General features: G+C 38.7%; 1 protein-coding gene across 7 annotated transcripts in view; it reads left to right on the forward strand.

Annotated features, from left to right (window-relative positions):
- The window catches only part of ZFAND6 (zinc finger AN1-type containing 6), a 41,256-nt gene extending 23,388 nt beyond the window's left edge, over positions 1 to 17,868 (forward strand). For 6 of the 7 annotated variants that reach the window (XM_067305839.1, XM_067305837.1, XM_067305838.1 and 3 more), the window contains 6 exons: positions 2,759 to 2,928; positions 4,194 to 4,305; positions 6,485 to 6,585; positions 10,646 to 10,864; positions 16,265 to 16,378; positions 16,926 to 17,868. In XM_067305839.1, coding sequence (XP_067161940.1) covers positions 2,778 to 2,928; positions 4,194 to 4,305; positions 6,485 to 6,585; positions 10,646 to 10,864; positions 16,265 to 16,378; positions 16,926 to 17,074 — 846 coding nt within the window. In that variant the 5' untranslated portion in view covers positions 2,759 to 2,777 and the 3' untranslated portion in view covers positions 17,075 to 17,868. The remainder of the gene's footprint in view (positions 1 to 2,758; positions 2,929 to 4,193; positions 4,306 to 6,484; positions 6,586 to 10,645; positions 10,865 to 16,264; positions 16,379 to 16,925) is intronic. The other variant, XM_067305841.1, reaches the window with a different exon arrangement.
- Positions 17,869 to 20,875: the final 3,007 nt, after the last annotated feature.

The following is a 20,875-nucleotide window of genomic DNA, read 5'->3' on the forward strand; positions in this document are numbered from 1 at the left end:
TGCTGTTCATCTTCCCCCTTCTTGTGTGAACTGGTTGAGCTCACAGAACTGTCAGAAAACTCTCTCTGGTGTTGATGGCCAGTTTTCTGCAGGGCCGAGGGAACCAGCTGGGTCAGTGAGGGTCCAGATGTGGGGGGATCTACATGACTGCCCTCTTCCCAGTACAAGAAGCTGTTGTGTTAGTTCAGCTCTTCTCATTTGGCTTAATAACACTGTGTCAGTTTGATACCAACTCTTCTCCATTTTATTTGCCACATATTAGCAACCAATGAAAGATCTTCCACTTCCGGCAGCCTTTATTAAAACTCTTCAAAGAATCCCTGGCACTTCCCTTGGAGCTGTAAGTGCTCTAGAGTCTTGTGCCAGTGGCTTGGGCTTTGGCTGGTGGCTAGATCCACTAGTTAATGACCTCGGGAACTGGCTGAGCTGGAACTCAGTCCAGCTTTTCTTGTTTTCCTTCTGGTCATCTTTGTGCACCTTTCACAATTTGTTTACTAAATTGGGCCAGACTCTTTTTATTATTTTATTTTATTTTTTAAATCCACGTTAGAAATTGTTATTTTGTGATTGCATTAGCTTCTGGTCCCTTCAGCAACAGTTGTTTCAGGGAATAAGGAAACTTATAATAACTGGTGCTCTTGTTGCATTCCTGCACGTTGATTGGAGCTATCTGTTGAACAGAAGTACGGTCAGGTAACTTTTGAAAGTAGTCTGGTAGGTTTTCCATCTGCCACTGTCTTAACTTTAAAAGAAAAGGTAATACTTGCATTGTGGCGCCAAATCTCTCCAAGCCGTTGAAAAATCCTGTCCAGAGGTTTTTTGCTTTTATCAGTTTTGCAAACTTACTCTATGCCAAGGCTGACTTGCATCAGGTTTCATCTTTAAAGTGGTTCGAGTTACACAGACAGAAAACTTGTGTCAGTTTATACTCTATTCAAATGGCTTAACTGAATGTTGGGCCCGTCGTAAGAACTGAATTCCCACGTGTGGTGTTTGCCGTTACTTCTTAGAGGGCTATCTGGAGAAAGAGGAGAATGAAAGTGTTCTTTCAGCCAAAGTACAGGACTTCAGCAAAATCAAATTTAGCTGGTGTTTAAGGGTGAATGGAAACCTTGTATGTCAAAAGCAAAGGTCCTGTATTGGGGTGGGGGAGCGCAGTCAAACAGCTGAAATAAGCTTAACTGCAGGTTGAAGCTGAGCAAGATACTGTCAGAGACGTTTTTAATCTTCCTGCCTGTACATCTCCTTTGTCTTGTATCTTGAATGGTTTTTGGTCCTTAGAGTAGAGTAACTTATTACTGTGAACAGAAGACTAGACTGTCATTTCTGCGTTGCTGTCAGCTTTGCAACCTGGAGACTTGCTATTGAGGCATCAATTTCATAGGGCTTGGGGAAATAAAAACGACAAAATGCAATAGGTGTGGGTGTGAGGGGAGATGAGACCGTTTGTCTAAAAACAAAATAATGAGAAACTTGCTTTTATTTGGCCTTAAACACAAGTTATGTAAAAAGGGATCTTTTTACCCTGGTGTACTTCTCACTGGTTTAATCAAATTTTATAGCTTGGCAAGTGGTGAAGTATTCAAATGTCTTGAAACCCCTTACCCTCTGGGTTTTCATGTCTCTGCTTTTGAAACATATATTGTTACTTGAAATGTCAGTTTTCAGTAATGTTGTTCATCTGTCCTCCCATTGATGTTAAAATTTGTCTTTGTTTTGAGTTAAAATTGTTCATGTTTCAACCTGACTCTTTTAATCAAAAGTATAAAACAGTAGACATAAGTTACTGTGAACAAAATTGATACATTGAGATACTTGGTCTTTAATGAGAAGAGTTTTTGTCTTTCAAAACTCATACAAAAAATGGCCAGAAAATATTCAGAAAAATATACAGAAATTTCATTTAGTCTCACTGATTGACATATGAATCAGCTGAATTTGAGTGACAGATTTCAATAACTTGATTTATGAGTCAGGCCACTTGAGAATAGTTAAAAGGCTCAGAGGATGATGGAGGAGATGGTTGTTTGTGGTAATTTTATTAAGAAGGTTTATTGATCTGTACAAGCCAAAGATAAAAATACAAATAAATCATAGTGTTTTATAAAAAAAACTAAATACAAGGATGTTATCTTTTATTTCTTATTTTCAGTATGCTTTCCCACAAAATTAGAGGAGGTGCATGTACCTAGTACAATGTTTTTGACTGAAATGGCATGCTTTTTGGATGTGAAAAATCATAATACAGGTTTTGTGGTAAATAGCTGTGTTGTCCTTTGCTAATGACGCAGTGGCTAAGTAGTAAGCTGGGAATTTGTGTGGCTATTATTAATTATAATTACTATGCAGTAAGTAAGCATATTGCCCTGCTTGTCTTTCATTTTATGGTTCTCGTTGGCAGTATCAGGAGTGCAAGGTTCAAGAAGAGTTCAGAGTAGGTGTCCCCTCCCCTCTCCCCCACTTCTAGTAGTAAGCTAACTTCCAGCATTTTCAAAAATGACTTAGGCTGTACACAGGTCACAAAATGGGGCTGGAAGGGACTGTGTGGGTTATGCAAGGCCTACGTACTGCTGTATCGATATTATAGGACAGAATTTATAGGCCCCTTTTTAGGAAAGGGCACCGAGTTACCCACCAGTGTCTCTTCTAGAAGATGATCTTTTTGCCAAGCCATAGGGACCTCCACATTTCTAAATGCAACCATTAAAGAGGGATTGTCTTATGCCACTACCTAACAGGTCATATGTATCATTTTCAGGTTTATAGAAGAAGGGAAAATGGCTCAAGAAACCAACCGTAGCCAAGTGCCTATGCTTTGTTCCACTGGTTGCGGATTTTATGGAAACCCTCGTACAAATGGCATGTGTTCGGTGTGCTACAAAGAACATCTTCAAAGGCAGAACAGTAATGGTAGAATTAGCCCTCCTGGTAAGTAACACTAACGTGCTGGATTAATGCCACTCGCTTTGGCTTCTGTTTGAACAACACCAAATGACATGGTAGGGCAAGACTTGCTTGCTGATCATGTCCAAATACTAAATACACTTTAAAGCTTAGGAGCATTAGCACAAACTGCTGTATTCTATTTATCTTACCTGATGGAATAAACTTAGATGAAATCATAATATAAGCATGCTGTAATTAATCTGCCAGTAAGTAAACTGTTGCTGATACCTTTTGTATTAATAGAAGTGTTTTGAATTCCAAGATAAAAATACAGTGAAATGCTATACCAACACACTTTTTCATGAAATTGCTGGAGTGCAGAGATAACATTAACTTGGGGAATGTTAGTCAAAGCATTTAAAATATAGGTATTTAAATACTGGAGCCTGATGCAAAAGGATTATCCCCCAAAACTTTTTCTTAGAATAATTTCTACTAACTTCATATAGATATGACCTTTTTTCCTTATTTGGCTCAATGCCCAATGTACTGTGGTTGTTCTTCCAAAGCAGATTTGTCCAACCCATTGAAATAAGTGCTGTCTTCCTGCTTTCACAGTTTTCTAGAAAAGCTAGGAGGACTTTTCCCTCTTTAAAGGAATGGTAGTGCCAAGAAAGAGAAACCCTTTCTGTTGTCTTTCACCTTGATGTTTTGAACTTCAACATATTGTACTGGGGGAAGGATGGTGAGAGAGTGCTTCCCTGCAGACTCAAATGTCTCTTCTGGCTTGGCTGAATACTGGCACCAGGAAATGTCCTGTCACACTTCTTTGAGGACTTCCTTCCTTGACTATAGACTTTTAATATTGAAACAGTAGCTTTCATTACATGAAATCTAGGGGTCTAGGTTCTGCAACTTTGATTCTAAGGTGGCATTAGGATGTTACAGTACATCCATTTTCATTTATTACAAAACCAGGAATGCTGTCAGTGCTGCAGCTTAAGCTGAGAGGTCTGTCTATGAATGCTTTAAGTAGCAGAAAATACTCTATTAAAGCCCCTGTTCTGAAATTTTGTGCTGAGGAACTTCTTGGGGCCCAACGTGATCAAAATATGGCCAAACATAAATACTTTTTGCAAAATTATGCTTCATTATGATACAGGCTGAGATTCAACAAGGGTTGCAAGCACATGTTCAGTACCTTTCCTGGCTGGTGACGTGCGGGTGGAAGAATAATTACACTGTGTGTAACTTATGCAATCCCAGGAGGTAGCGTGGCACATTTTACATTAGTGTCTTCCTTCCAGCAACTTCTGTCAGTAGTATAACTGAGTCCTTACCGGTTCAGTGCACAGAAGGCAGCGCCCAGGAAACTCAGTCAACTTTAGATTCTACATCAACTCCATCTATGCAGCAAAGGTAAACTGTCTTTGTTACTGTTGTTTTGTGTTTTTACTTAAAAACATATATCAACATTAAGTATGCTCTGATTCTGCATAATTAAGTTTTTAAGTTCTGGGCCCTGGATTAGGATAATATGTAAGATTTAACTGCTGATTTTAAAGCATGAGATCTCGCAGTAAGTAGTAGCTGGTCTATTAGCTACGTCTTACATTCAAATGCAAATTTGTCTTTAGAATTTAGCCTCCAATAGCAGCATTGCCAGTTTCATACAGTGCTGCAGAGATTTGTCTGGCTCATCTTCTGACTCCTCAATGTGCAGTTGATTGTATATTTACAAAGGGAGAGCTTTTTCCTTTTTAGAAATTCGAGTTTTTTGTAAAATGGCAGAAAGCTCTTGACCAGAACTCTCATAAATAAATGTATGATAATGTGATAACAAACCAGTTGCTTCACAGAAAGTGGGAGAGTATTAGAACAGGGAAAAGATGTCTGAATCTTAATAGAAGCTGTGCTACTGAACTCTAGTTTGATAAAACAAGTCATTTTATTTCCAACTGGATTATTCAAGGAGACATAGTGGCCTCTTGTAAATCACTTGGAGGCTCACTAAGTGCTTTCCATTTTTAAAAGTTAAGTATTTGTTTATATTGGACAATCGCTGCATTTCAGTGTAGAATGCACAACCAACAGCAACTTTTTTTGTGCTTTGGAATTCTTTGGAGTGAAAGATGATAGATAGTTATATAAAATAGCTTGTAGTTGATTTTAATTCAGACTTTATTTTTAAAAATAAGAATGTAGTGTAACGTGGGCCATGGGTAAGTAGAGTTGGATTTCAGCAGTTACTGTTGACTGATTCTGATCAGACTGTTTCCTGCTCCTTAGCTTTTTATAAGAGGTGTTAACTCATGCTCAGGTCCTGCATATGAACTGAATGCCACATGCCATGCTTGATACTGTATTTGGTCTTTCCATTCTGGGATTTCTAATTGAGGTAGAAAGTGGATATCTTACCCTAATACAGCCGTTATGGACTGTGGGGGGATGGGGGGCAGATTTTTCATCCAGGTCGGCACACAGAGGTGAACCAATTAAAGTGCCTTGGCTCCCTCCCTCCCCCCCACCCTGCCCTGCCACCTTTGTAACATGGTAAAAAAGAAAAGGCATCTCTTTGACCGCTAGATTGCTAGCTTGATTATTGCTTACAGAAGAGAGGAGTAGATGGTTGCTCTCAGACTCGCATTTCAAAAAGTCAGGGTTGCTTCTCCCTCCCCCCAAATAAAAGCAGGGGTTCAACTCTGGTAGTACCTCAGAATTATGATATCCTGAGGAAATGTCTGCTAAACTGATGGTGCACTTTTGTAGGTAAGCAAGCCAGCAGTTCAAGAGTTGCATGTAACTCTTGGGAATTAAGAGTACAGCTCCAGGGCCCTGGCTGTGTCATGAACTATTTGTAGGGCTTTGCTGGTCCAGGGCCTGCTGGAAGGTCCAATTTCCCAGATTCAGAGTGAATTCCTAAGAGGAAAGGGAGAAACGAATCAGACAAACGAGTGGTGTTACCTCTAGCTTGGGACTCAGCTTTGTCATCTCCCGTAGCAGAGCTGCTGATGAATCTTTGCCTGCGAATGACTTGCTAGAACCTCTCTCGCGTAGCTGTCCAGGGCGCACATCTTGCACGTTTTCAGCCGTGCTGTGATTTTTAGCAGTATGGCTAATAGGGTTGGGAAGTTTGGCCATCCCTCCTTTACACTGTGAAAATCTAAGGGCTTCTGTGTGCAGCTGAAGGTGCATTATGATGTCCAGCGTTCTGGAAACATTGACATGCTGTAGTTTTCTTGTTTGTATACTAGAACACCAAAACTGACTCCTACAGTTATCTTGCTGATTTATGTAATAAAAATCCTTGCATATAGTACAATACATTGTTGCTTCTGCGAGGAAGGATGGCATGCCAAACTACCAAAAAATATATATATATTTCCCCCTTTTTGTAGCTGAACCAGTTTAATGTATTCAATGCTAAAAATGTTTAGATTTTTATCAGTTCAGATCTTCTAATGTTTTGACACACTGTAGCATTTTTTTAAGTGGTCTTGTCAAGACTTACTCTAATATATTTTTATAAGGAATGCTCCTTAGGACTTGGACATCCCTCGTAAGAAATCTTAACTCTTCTTTTATTTCCCCCTGCTAGCCCTGTGTCAAATCAATCACTTTTAACAGAATCTGTAGCATCATCCCAACCGGATAGTACGGCTGTGGACAAAACAGTACCCGAGACAGAAGATTTGCAAGGTTGGTGCCTAGCTTTCAGAGATGAAACTTATATGGGTGATGTTTTTGAAACTTGACAATTTTTAATATATTCCTGTACAGCAGATGACTCTTCTCAAAAATAAATATTCTGTGAAATAAGAAAGCAAAATAAGGATATACTTTGTCTTCTCTTAATATGCAAATAAACTGGAAGTTTTCAACTTCATGTAGCTATAGATTTTGGTATCTGCTATAATATGTATGTGTTACTGGGGTTGGGAACATACAGCATGAATAAATGTATTGTTCAGGCTTTATGCCACAGCTATCACATGTCAATAGAGTTTTGAGTATCCATTAGGTTTCAGAGTAGTTGCAAGCAGCTTGGGCAAGTACCACAGCTGCATATGAATGTATTTGTGATAGTGTGTTATCACGTAGCTGTTATAATAATTGTGTTATTCTCTAGTCTACACGTGAAACACCTTTCACTTACCAACTTTATTGGTACCTGTATAGTATTTTGAACCACTGAAATGCGCATTTTCAAAGATAAAAATATTGAACCACAAACTGGTTGTTTGCAGGAAACTATCTGGCTCTGCTTGGGTGATTTTAATTATATTGATCCAAATTCCTTATTGCTGGCACAACGTAAAGGTTCTTTCCTCTGTGCGATTGTCTTATGTGCAGGCTTGCAGAGCTTAAAACCAAAAAGTATTTAATAGCATTTCTTAGGAAAATGCAAAAGTATCCAGATAATATATCTAATTTGCTCAGGCTTGTAATCTTTAGACATTATAAAAGGTGCTTAAAGGTAAGTCAATATTCCACCTCTACTTCTGCTGATACAACTAAGACTTCACTGGGTAAGGGTTCTCTTTCTGTAGACTCATCTTAAGCTAGGCGCTTGGGTTTTCCACAGATAATGCATAATTCCACTTCAAGTTGCAAAATGTAGGTTCTTTAGTTGTACCTCTGGTATCCAAGTTCTGCTTTTCAGATATTCACTGAACCTGAGCTTTGCCTCTTTATGGGGTGGAATAGAAGAGTCTTTCTTTGTGGCTACCACCCGTGCCGAGTAGGGCCATCTCGTTGGTCACAAAAACAGTAGCGATAAAACTCAGAGAAAAGGGTTTAATGTGCTTTTGTACCAGCCTTTGAGATGTCAATTATTAGAAGCATGCTTCCTCTTAAAAAAAAAAAAAAAAAAAAAAAAAAAAAATCTGTACTCTAGACGTATGTTTTAATACAGGTTATCTAGCTTGTTTTCTGGAGCTGAAAGCTCTTGCTGCCTTTGACAAAGCACAAAGGCATGCTGTTAATACAGATCAGTGATGTCTGTCCTTACACAGTCTGAGAGAACAAATATTTAAAATGCTTGTGCTTCTCAAGTTTTGTAGGTTTGCAAGCTAGATTTTTAAGTTAATACCTCTGAGTATACTTTCATCCACATTCTGCAGTGTGGAGAAACCGGGCTGTGTTGCATACCCAGCTCCTGTGCAGTTATGTCCCTTACTGGGGACCCCAGAAGTAGAAAACCTCAGCTGGCACATTAAGATTGCACTGCAGACAAACATGGTCTGTATCAGGGAATATAAAGTCAATTTCTATAAGCTGATTTTCCTGCTGCCCTGTCATATTTTTTTTATCTTCTTCCTCACTGCTTCAAAAGCTTCCAGAACTTGTTGGTCTTATGATTCTTCATCTTCTATCTAGCGCAAAAATTAGTCTCTTTGTTTATATTTGTATGCTATTTGCTTGACTTAGCTGTAAATTGAAACTCCAGGTTTGCAGCATCTAGTGTCTTTTTACTTTTTTTTTGGGGGGAGGGGTGTAGAAAGGGGGAGTGCTTTATTTCAGTGATCTTTGCTTGTACTGTGAGATGGCTTGGGCCTGTGAATAGACATTCCCCAGCAAATTTTCAGAAGAATGTTTCTTCTTACCCATTTGGATGCAGTTGTAGTCTTAATTTTCTACCTCTGGAAAGTTAGTTCTCCCGGTGAGGAAATAGGTTACTAAACTCCAAGCCTTGATTTCAAGGGTATGTTCCCATATTCTTGTTTCACAACATGGATTTAAAGGCTCAACCTATGCCAGATATTAGAGTACTGCAGCTGTGTCATGCTTATGATTTTTTTTGTTGTGCTTTAGTGATTCCTAAACTGAGAAGAACAAAGTAATTGGAGTTCTGAAGTACAATTCCTATTCGTAACTTGACGTGGCAGGGTCAGCCCCTCTTTCTGAAGAGCAATTGTGTGCTACCCCTTAACTGAAAATGATCAGAAATTTAGTGTTTCCAGTCTTTGAAAGTGTAAGTTTGTAAAGAAAGCAACTTTTAACGGATGCTAGGTGGATTTCATTGAACTGTGTTTTCAGTTAGTGGTTATGCATTGTGAAATTCTTCAAGTTCTTTTTTCCTTTAAATCATTCAGCATTTGAATCGTAGGCTTCTAGCCAGAGTGTAGTAGAAATACATGAATCAAAGTTATTTAGTATTGCCTGGCCATGTACATTAAGGGGAGGGGAGAAAAAAATAAAGTAAACACACTGTGGGAGTTAGTCTTGGACCAAAGAGTTTATAATACTACTTCAGTTAATGTAGGGGAGGGGAAAAAAGAAAGTGTCTACTTTGTTCATTTATTCATCAGTTATGTATTCTGATTTAAAAAAAAAAAATCCTGCTTCATTGGAATGCCTGTTTGGGAGCAAATTGTTCTATAGTAGTTGTATAGTGAGTTAGTCAGTTGTGTTTTGTAGAAGTCCCCTTAACTTACTGTTGAACAAAAGTTACCAGAGCACAATAACAATAAATGAAAAGTTTGAAAAGTTGGCTGAATAGTATTTTTAATTATACTTTCTTAGACTATTTTTTAAAGTCGACAGATAAACAGAACTTGAGTTGTGTGCACACAGTCCTCTGCTGTTTGTTCCTCCAGACAAATTACAGCTATAAAGGGATAAGCAACTCTTAAATGTTCTTTGGGTTTTTTATCTTTACTCAAGTTATGCATTGCAAAAGAAATAGAAAAAATTATAGAACGTTAATAAATCCAGATTTTTATATTCAGTGATCATGTCATAATGCTTGTAAGTATTAAACACTGCAGAAGGCCCAGGCACTAGATAGTGCCTAAGAGCTTTTTAGAGTTTAATGTTCTTAAATATCATGAACATAATCATTAAACATAACATAAAATGAAAGAAAAATAAAGGTACAGTCTAGCTTTTCTTACGCATTGGAGCCTTTCTCCAACTCATTTTGGAATGCTTCATGGATAGCTATGCCTTTAACTCAATGTTACAGCCCAGGTACAAGCAGCTGTTCAGGATTCCCTATCTGTTGGCCAGTGGACTAATGGGGCTGGTTCTTGGCAAGCCTGCAAGCAAGTGAAGAGGCACTTTACATCTGTAGGGTTAATGAGCTTAAAAACATTCAGGTTAAGATTTACACTTTATATTTCAGGGAGATTTTTAAAGGTAAACAAAACATTTTGGAGGGCTGTTGCCTTCCATGGCAAACTTTGTGGAGCTCTTGCAACTCAAGAGCATAAGGCTAAAACTATACCATATTGATGAGTGGCTCAGCTACTTTGAGTGATATTGCTGTCCAAATAAAAGCATTATTTTTTCCACTCCTTACTCAGGAAAATTGACAAAGTACTTTTTCTTATGAGACTTTGTCCATCAGGTGGCTTTGAAGTGTTTTGGAAGAGACACTAAGTGGCTTTATGCTGCCTCTTTGAGCCTGAAAACTACTGAGATCCAAAACAGCTGCCCTGATTTTCTAATACATTGCAAATTCCAATGGTTTGTGTTTAAACATTGCAGAATGGAATCAATGATGTAATATGGTATAGTTCTATCATATTTGGAAAAATGACTCATCCAACTTGCATAACAAGCTAAAAGGTAAATTGCTGTTCTTCTCAATGATGTCTCCTGATTTTACACTCACCTAGTTTTCTTTTATTTGAAACAGTTAAACAATTCGGTCGTTGCTGACAAAAGCATAAAAAATTTAGTATTAAAACAATTAAGTTGCTACAGAATTTTGCGTAGAAAACTGGACCTAAAGTGTATGCTGTTGAACTAATAGCACCAACTTCAGTGGACCTTATCAAGACTGTTTCAATAGACAGCACTGGAAAGGAGTTGATGGATACTTCAGACTTTCGTGACAGTACCAGGGACTTGGAGGCAGAGTGTGATTACGATACAAGCATAGAAAATAATGTAGAATGTCCTGATTTACTGCATGAAGGCTCCAGAGAGAGAGGAAACGTGCATGATACAGTTTTAAAACAAAATTCTTTAGGTAAGTGTATGCCCTACTATCTTATGTAAAATTTTACTTTGTGCATCCATACTAACATTGCATATTAACATTGTTAATTTATGTACTGGATTCTTTTTTTAACTTCCTAACTTAAGAACTTTCTGCTCAATTCCAAAGGCTGCTCATGCAGCTTAAAGTGACATGATTCTGTTCAACTTTAATTTCCAGTTCATACTCATAAGAAATAGCTTGTGTTTGTGATCTGCTACTAATATCTAATTCCTGTTGGTAAATGACAGCTCTTTTTCTTCTTTTTATGTGAATAACTTAAATACTATGGATTTAAGCAGTTGTTTTTCCTTTGTATGCTTTTTCTTTTCATCAATTAGTTTTGTTCTCATCTGTCTTTCACTTTTACCCCCTCCCCAAGTTTCTGTAGGTGTAACTAGGAATAACTTTCATGTTAGCTCTGTCACCAAACATTCATCACTTCCAGCATCATGCTTTTCTACTACTGTTTGAGGTTTTTCCTACAGAATATCAGTCAAAACTCTGGCACACCTCACAGCTTTTTTTATATTTAAGTTTATACAAAATGAATATTCCATAATACATTTTTCAAGGGAAGGTCCAGTACAGATGCCCTTATCCTGTAATACAAATGTAACTTTTAGTTTTGGAAGTAGGCTACTTTCCTAGCTTTCCTAGGATTTGCAACAGTTCAGAAGCAGCTGGGGGTTGGAGGAAGATCCTCTGAATCCTCTAATAGTTGCTTATAATTACTTTGATTTCTGAAGATCTTAACCTCAAAAAAAGCTTGAGCTGATGAGACTGGCAAGGGAGGAGAAAATGTAGACGAGGCCATGAATGAATAAACCGCCTTCTTAGGAATGACTGGAAACCCTCTTTGCGGGTACACTGAGGAAAACATCCTTTGGAAGTACCTGAGGAGAGAATCCAATTTAAAACTTAGTTGTATTTGACTGGCCTCTTTCAAACACTGAAAATTCCATACAAAAATGAAGCCAGCAGCTATTCTCAGCTGTCCAGTAAATGATACTTTGCAAATAAGCACTGGAATCTGTTTCTCATTTCTTCTTTTCTCCCCACATTCCCTCTCTATTAGATGGGATAAATTGGTGGTGGCAGTGTGTGCAGGGGAGATGTTTCAAGAGCTGAGCCTGCTAAGCTGAAGGCCTTGTTGTCATAGTGGCTGGCTCCAAACTCATGACTGATGTTTTAGGCTTAATAGGGAGCACCGTTTTCTGGTTAGAGAGTGGAGGCTTTCTGCTCACAGGGCTTACTGCCTCTGCTGCGCCCTTCTCCCCTGAGAATTTCAAGGAGCATCTGTTGTTAGTGTTTGTTCCTTGTTGGTTTGGAAAACTTACCTTAGTACGTTAGGATAAAAAAAATCACGATCCGTTAACATGGAATTTAAGTAAAATTGTACGACGGATGAAGTGATTTTAAATAGTTAAGTTGACTGTATAGCTTTCATTGTCCTAATATCCAGACCACAGAATAGGCTTAATTTTAAGGAAGATGCCTTAGTAATTAATCATGCTTTTAAACATAGTCCTATTTCATCTGAGAGGCCTTGATCTCTGTGGTATTTGCATCCCCTTATCAGTCCTTGACTGAAGGAACTGAATCCAGTTTTCTTTTTTCAGTCCAAAGTGTCTGTGAGGACCTTATCTTTCTAATCTTCATCTGTAGACTCAATTTGAAAAATAAGGGATGAGGAGGGGAAATATCTTTCCCTGCACTGGAACTTGTAAAAGTTTGGCGACACTTCATGTAGTTAGAGGATGTTGGATGCTTTGTTTCAGCTGCTAGTTTTAGTTCAGCTGCAATAATGGAACTTCTAAAAGGGAATCAAGTAGTTCAAGAATATGTAGGTAAAGGCTTTTTGAATAAAAATAGGGGAATGTGTTCAGTCTTTTATGTTCACTTTTTAAATAAGGGTTTTCCCATATGATTGTGCTAGTGAAAGGCCAGTCTGATCTCTCTAAGTGGAAAGAATTCAGGAAGGAAGCCTTTTTAAACTGCATAGAAACTTAGTGTTAAGAGCTATTAATAAGAAACTTGCTTTTTCTCTTTGTACTGTTTTTAATTTGAGATTGAAACAATCCCCCTGTACCATTTTTAGCTCACTTTGGGGGAGGGGGGGGAAGCATGTAGCAATATCCTAGTTTCAGCTTTAGTAGGTACAATGTATTGGCTGATTACTTCAGTGTTCGGTATTGAAACGTTAGGAAGTAGTGATCTTCTGTTTAGCATCAACTGTAATGTTTCATTGCTTTGGAGGCGTGGGTATTCTTCCTAAGCTTGATCAGATACACTTAAAAGGTAAATGTACCCTTTAGTCATCTGTCTATGGGAATGACCTTTTCCCTTCAGAAGCTCTGCCTGAATAGAGGGGCAACAAACCTAAGACATCTAGGGTAGGGACTGGGGAGAAAACAGATGAAGAGTCAGGAGTCTCGTGACAAATTGTCATCGTTCTGTGTTGGGCCTGCAGGGATGCAAGGACTGAGGTGCCCTTCATCCCCCAGGTGTGTGTGTTGTTTTGGGGGTTTTTTGTTTGTTTGTTTTTTAATGGCCAGCTATAGTACACTGAAGTTCAAGCAGGGTTGGCACAAGCAAACCAGTAGCAAAAGCTTTTGCTTTCAGAGGGAGATCCAGGGTCTGATTTTGATCAGCTAAAAATGCGCTCTGTAACACAGTGAACACTTAGTGGGCAGCCCAGGTTGTCTCCTCCAGAAAAATGAATGTTTCTTCATGCTTTTTTCCTTTTAGGCTAGTTAGCAGCTTGTACTGATACTTTGAGTGCTTCTGTTCTTCGGTTAAATGTTGAACTGGGGCTGGAGGAAAGGAAGGAATCGGTTCAAGGATGACAGGCAGGAGCTTCCTGGAATCTGGGCAAAATACAGCAACTAAGAGTGGTCGTAACGTGTGTCCCGAGAGCTCCAAGCTTGCGTGGTGTTGTGTTTTACCTGGCTTTTGTATTGTGTTCGTCACAGCAAGCTTACAGATGGAGCACTGAACGCTAGCACCTTTTAATCATCCAAAGATGATTTAGTGATTGTGATATTTGATTACTAAAGAGGATTTTGAGTCAACTCTCTGGCTTCTGCACAAAAGCAAATTGAGAATCTAAAACTTGTGGTTACTACGGTAGATGCAAAGTGACTTGTGGGAGCAGTGAGAGAACCTTCCCACTCTGTTCTGCAGTCAGCAGCAGCCCTTAAACATTTTTAAATCTTTTTTTAGTGTGTGAGCCGTACACAAAGTAAATTTAAGTATGAATGTATTAGCCTTGTTATACAGGGAACAGTGCTAGTTTTTCTAAATTTGGCTAATAGTTACAAAGGCTTTCTGTAAAATCTTATATTGAGGTAACTGGATTTTGCTACAGGAGGAAATGCGAACTTGAGAGCATTAGCTGCTAAATGCCAATTCATGGCATAAAGCTTTCTTAATGAAATAATAAACACTGGAATGTCTGCTCTGTATAACACTGCAAGAATTCACTTCATTAAGTCTTACTGGTTCTCATACTTATCTTGCATCTTTTAATCCTTACAGGTTTTTTTTATACTTATCTTGAAAACCTTTGTATATTATCTTTCCACTCAGAAATGTGTCCTTTAACAGCCATTTAAAAGCTACTGAACCTTTCTCTTGCAAACCTGTTAATTTTTTATAAATTTCAGGACAAAAGCTGTTGCTTGTGACATAGATGGTCATTTTTAAGAATTTAATAAACCATGTTTAGCAGTCTATCCTTGCTAGATTAACCTTTGATATACACTATCCACTTGTGCAAAATCTTTTCTGGTGTTTAGGTATTTCGTTACACCCTGATTTTGCTTAATACAAAGTTGAATGTGTTTGATAAATTGCAAACTGGCTGCTTTTCCAAGTTTACCTTTTCTTAAGTTTACCAGTCTTAAAATCACAAAAATCATCTGTTACGGATCCACTTGTTTTCGTACTTTCTTATTTTTGAGTTTTGTGGCTTATCAGTCTGTAAATCTTACACTAGAAACATTCATAGTGCATGTTCTGAAAAGGTAATATGTATAGAACAAAATGCCTTTTCTTTTAAAAAGAAAAAAAATCCATTTCAAGATAGCACAGGAAAAAAAAAACAATTATCAAGCAGAGCAGTAGTCGGTTGGCACAGAACTTGCATGGTCCTTGCTGCATCTGGTGGTCTCTGCCTAATAAGTCCAGCTGCACAGAGGTGCCTGCAGTGTTGTGTGCCCCCCCACAAAAAAAATGTCTAGAGTTGCTGTGGTATTCCCTTCTTTAGAGCATTGGGTTTAGCTCTGCTTCCACTGATGCTCCTCCCAGCTGCTTTCATTCTTTGCTGTCTTTGCCGCAAATAGTTTCTTCCGCTAGCTTCTGTGCACCTTATCCCTGGAAGCTTGTCCTGCTGTGATCTAGTGATAGTTGATAGGCAGAGATTGGCTCTTAGCAATTCTTGAAATGAAGTTACATTTTTCCTTGCTTTCCTTGCTTTCCATTTTTGTTACTGTAAGAAATGCGCAAGTACTGGAGGAAAAACTGCCATTTCCTATTTTTACCTGGGTCAGACAAATACTACTGTTACCTATTAGCATTCTTCCACACAATCTGTAACCTGTCTGTTTTCAGATGTGGGAGAATATTAAAGTAGGTTGAAAGCTGCCATAACAAAGAGATCCTTAACATGAGAGAAGTGTTTACCCTGGCTCCTTCTGGCTTTCTGGATAGTGTACTTCCTCCAGATAATTCTGTGCATCTTTGGGTAATAGTATCTCACCCCTAGGAAACGACTAGCCCCTTCTGGTGTACGGGAGCAGCAGCATCACAGTGGTAGAGATTGTTCTGAAACACTGTGTTTTGTGTGTCCTCAGTATTGCTGTCTTCAGCAAAAATAATGTTGATGCAGCATTTGGAGAGAGGAGTGTTTTACTTAACTGATCCCAGTAAATGCAGCACTGCTTAGAAGCAAACTTTAGGACACTGATGAGCAACGCTGGCAGGAAACACGAATTGTTGAATGTTTTTCTCCCCCCCACCCCTCCTGAATCTGGCAGTGCCAAATCTGACTCTTAAATGGTAGTTTTTGACACTTTGATACGTAAAGGGGGGCACAGATGTTACTACTTTATGGTATTTTTGTACTGGAAAGTTTGTATGAATATTCAGTGAATTCTTTTCCTTGAATTAGATTGAAGGTTTAAAGGGAGGGAGCTCCAGTATCATTGTCATGTAGTACTAACTATTTCTAAACTGCAGTTGAGTACATACCGCCTCAGAGATGGAAGTTATAGTGAAGTTGTAGAGCCTACATTTACAATATGGGCTTTAGATTATCATATGACATGGGCAGCAGAAGGGGAAAAGATGACACTTTCTACTGTTCTCATTAGTTTTTTTTAATATTAGCTTCAGTGTCAGAGAATGCAGAGCCTACACCTGAAGAACAAGACAAGTCACTTGACAAGCCAAAACAGAAAAAGAATCGTTGTTTCATGTGTCGGAAGAAGGTTGGACTTACTGGTAAGAAATACTGACTTTTTTTTTTTGCTTAATGAAAGACTTAGTCTTTGGACCTTTGAAATATTCTTCTCTTAAGGGAAAATGGGGCATAGTCATCTCTTGAAATTACTTATTTGAAATAAAACTTGGCTAGAGGTCCTTTCAGCTGGCTCTTACTAGGTTTAGTTCTTTATATGTAGTCCTTTTGCTTTTCAGCTTGCTTTCTCTAAGTGAAATTCTTAATTCCAAATGCTGCCCTTCAGAAGTCTGCGTAGATGAGGAGTCGGATGATAGTTCACTGCCATTCACTAACCAGCCTTTGCAGCGGTTCGGTGAAAGAGTCCAATTGAACTTGAGTTCTATGGGGTGTAGGTTCAAAAACAAACAAAACTAGCAGCAGATCTCCACAAATGTAGTATTTGTGATTCTTACACTTTATACAGCAGAGGCTCCTTGGCTGATTGATGCTGGTGACTGAGATTTATTGTTAGTGAACAAATCCAGGATTTAAAACAAACCTGTATAATTATGAATACTGAGATGTCTAAGCTAATATTTCTGTCCACAGGGTTTGAGTGTCGGTGTGGAAACGTTTACTGCGGTATGCACCGTTATTCAGATGTACACAGTTGCTCTTACAATTACAAAGCTGATGCTGCTGAGAAAATCAGAAAAGAGAATCCTGTAGTTGTTGGGGAAAAGATCCAGAAGATCTGAACTGCTGCTTCTCTTGGAATACAAAATCCTCTGACCATCTGCAGATTAAATTGACTTGAGCTTTTTTCCTTAGTCATCAGGAATGTAGAGCAGTGTATCTTGCCTAGACCTTTTAATCATGCATGTCATCAGATGAATAGATTTTTTTGTTTTTGTTTTTTTTGTTTTGAAAATGACTCTGAACATTTATTTTCATTGCAGTTTTCTGTGGCTGAAGACTTAAGTAAACTTTACAAGTATTATCCTTTAAGATCATTTTAATTTTAGTTGAGTGCAGAGGGCTTTTATAACAAACATGGAGAAAATATTGGAGGGCTGTGCTTTTCCAGGTAAAACATGCATGCGTTAACTTTGCAGTTTATTTTCTTGTTGTATATAGCTTTTCTCTGCAGCACAATTTCCTTTTTTTGATAATGCCTTGTATGGCACAACTAGTTATCAGTAACTGAATGTATTTTAATCATTATGGCTGCTTCTGGTTTTTTTCCCATTAACGAGAGGTTATACATGTTCGCATATTAGCTTGTTTGCACCCTCTACCTATTTATGTATGAATCATTTGTAATGAGAGTGTGTGCTGAGATGTCTGTGTGGTTTTTTTAAAAATTTGGTTTTTGTTTTTGCGTGTGTGGGGGGAAGGCTGTATGCACTTCACTGACTGCAGGTTTCATTGGGATTGCATCCATCAGTCTGTCTACACAAATATGAAGAATGATCTGAAGTACCTGTGCTGTATTTATGTTTATCCATGTCTTAACTTTGATTAAATAAAATTAAAAAAAAATTGGGACTCCTGTGGTTGTCACTGGCCTCTGTAATCTGTTGGGGTTTGGGGGGTTTTTTGCTCTATTTTTATGGGGACTTTTCATTGGTGGTTCCCGTACTTGCAGTCCATTCATCTACAGAAATCTTATTTCAATGCTAACTAACTTTCGTCTGCTTATTCACTTACCAATACTGGAAGACCGTTTTTCTGGAACCTTCTACCTCGCATATTGATACATGCTGCACAATTTTGCCGTACTTCCTGTGCGTAGTGCCGTTCACATATGCAGGAGTGAGGTCATTTCTGTGACAATATACTTAAGTTGAGGGGAGGCCTACAGGTGAGACATATGGCCTGTTTAAGTCACTGACTAGGCAACGATTCCATGAATGTGATTCTGGCTTTGGGGAATATAGCTGTGGAGTTTGTGATCCAGTATCTGTGTGACACACAGCACTGCACTAACTTGTTTGAAAGTAGATGAGAGGATGATTCTTGAGAGGACTTCTCTGGCGAGATGTCCTCGCTTCTGAGGTTTGAAACACCTCGACTTCAAAGTTGATCACCACCACCTTCCACGTGCTCTTTAGTGAATCTACAGGCTTGTAAGTAAATCTGATTTGGGGGTAGAAGGGGTTGTTCTCTTACTGTCTTGTAAGAGTGTTCAGTAACTTTCTTTTAATCAAGTTTGCCTGTCTTGTCAGATCAGAGTCCGTGCCTCAAACATTCAGCTGTGTTGGTCATCCATGTAGCTTAAAGGTTGAGTGGCTCATGTAGTACCATGGTGCCTTCAGCCAGGGTTGCTTGTCGCAGAACTTAACAGTACGCTGAAATAACAAATTCCTCTCCGGGTGGTACTGATCCCTCAGCTGAAAAGTCACTTGGTGACTTGCTGCTGATTTTAAGTTGCTTTCAAGCATTTGTGGAATAAATGCGATTGCATGGCTTTTGTTTAAAATGTTAAACATTTAATCAAAGCTGGATGCATCCTTTAAAATTCTGAATGGTCTTTAAAAGCTGTGGCTGCAATTAGGAGATAAAGCACCACATTCAGCATATGAACACTATGCAGGAGAAGGCTCTTTCTCTATCAGATAGCTATGGAAAGTAATCTGCAAGACCCAGTAATTCATGAAGTATTTTGCTCTTTCAAAAATAGTTTAACCATAAACTCTAAAATTTACATCTTCTTATAGTAAAAGAGGGAGCAAATAACTCATTTCAGTAATGCCCTGTTCTTTTGTGTCAAAGATGCTATGTTTTCTAAGTATGCTAAACTTCCTCTTAGTCTTTCATTCTCTGTGCTGTGTCTGCCTCTTCTCTTTTGTGGGTGTTTCTCAGTTTGCTTTCCTCTTTCCTCCTCCTTCCTTATTCTCTAACTCTTCCCTTCTCAGTCTGACTCCTCCCTCTCTTTGCTGTTTGTGGTCTCTCTCTCCTCCCTTTCCTGAAAGCTCCTTTTTCTCTCCCCCGCACCCCTCCAGTCTTCCTCATCCGACGGTGCCCCTGCTGGACCAAGCAAAGAGGAGATGCTGCAGATTTCATGATGGGGAAAAACAATTGTATTTGCTTGTGCTGGTATCTGTGAGACTGAAAGAGGAAATGGTATGAGAAAAGTGACTGCCTTTAGGAATTCATGAAATCCTCTTACCACTGCCTGTTGCAAAGCAAGAACTATTCTGCCCTTTGGTTATACAGTAGGAAACAAGACTGTGCCAAGAGGAAACTTGACTTGCAATCATATTACTTGTAAGTACAGTGGCAGTACGGGCAGTGAGGTTAGGTCAACATCATGCAATTTCTTTTTCATACCTGAAGCAATCGAATAAACTTTCTTTGGCCTGGCTTGTGCAGATTCTCCAAAGAGTTAAGGATGTTGAAAGAGCATATGGTCCTTGATACGCAAGCTTGCATTTAGATTGGAAATTCACTTTTCTCTAGCAATAAGAATTGTGCATTGTCTTTGTTTGCTTTGGCATTGGCTGCATGTTATCGTGGTGGTTAATCTCCTTCTCAATCTGGATAATCAGTGGTGCTTTATATTTTGTCATCTGCTTGGGGTTAGCAGATGAACATTTTAATTAATACTAGCTCATTCACAGTACCACAAAACCCTTGGATACATTCACATTCTTAAGATGCATAGAGTGAACATGAAACATGCTTTCAAGACTCATTTTCAGAATAAGCAGGTTATGTACAATTTCTGTAATCTTGACACACAATCTCTTTGTTGCGTTGAAAACATTTTCAACAACCAATGGAATGGAGTAGTATCCTAGATACTGAATTTACTTAAAGGAAAATTTTCTGGAGTTGGTGCTGTTTGAAAGGTGTTCCTACTTAAATAATACCCTGCCTAGCACTATGTGGACTTTCTTCTGAACTTGTGAAAACCTGTTGCAGATGGACTGTTGTCAATGGTGTTGCCATCTTCCACTGAATATCAGACTCCTTGCCACACTTCTAATGAGTCTTCTCTGCCAAAAAAGGAAAAAGTTGAGCAGGAAATCAGTTCTTTGGCTTAGCAGCCATAAGCATCTAACCATTTTTATTGAAAAGGGGTGATCTTTACTATTTGGTTCTAGTTTCACAGATATTCCCTCATTGGATTCTATTTTTTCTGAATGGGGGTGTTCCAAAGGCATGCAAAAGCTGGGGGCAAAAGCAGAAATGCTCTCCCCATTCTTTATAGTTGTTTGCATGCATCTCAGTTTTTAAGCTGCTGGAACTGAGGGAAATGGAATCAATCAGAGCATTATAAAACTAAAAAGTACATAAAGTACAGCTGCAGGTACAAATTGTGCCCCTGGTGGAAGAGCTGCTCATTTTGGGGTTAGATGTGTACATCATAAGCATTTTACCATTGCTTTGGTGTGAAAGTGATTCCATGTAAGGTAAATAAGCAGAATATCTCTCATCACACCAGCAGGAGCTGTCTGCTTAGATTGCTCCCACCCACAATTATTTACTTATATATATAAAGCCCCACTCTCATTTAAGAGTTTCACAAGCAGCAAGAGCCTGTTTCTCTCTCC

This window comes from Apteryx mantelli, chromosome 15, assembly GCF_036417845.1.
Source record: "Apteryx mantelli isolate bAptMan1 chromosome 15, bAptMan1.hap1, whole genome shotgun sequence".
NCBI lineage: Eukaryota > Metazoa > Chordata > Aves > Apterygiformes > Apterygidae > Apteryx > Apteryx mantelli.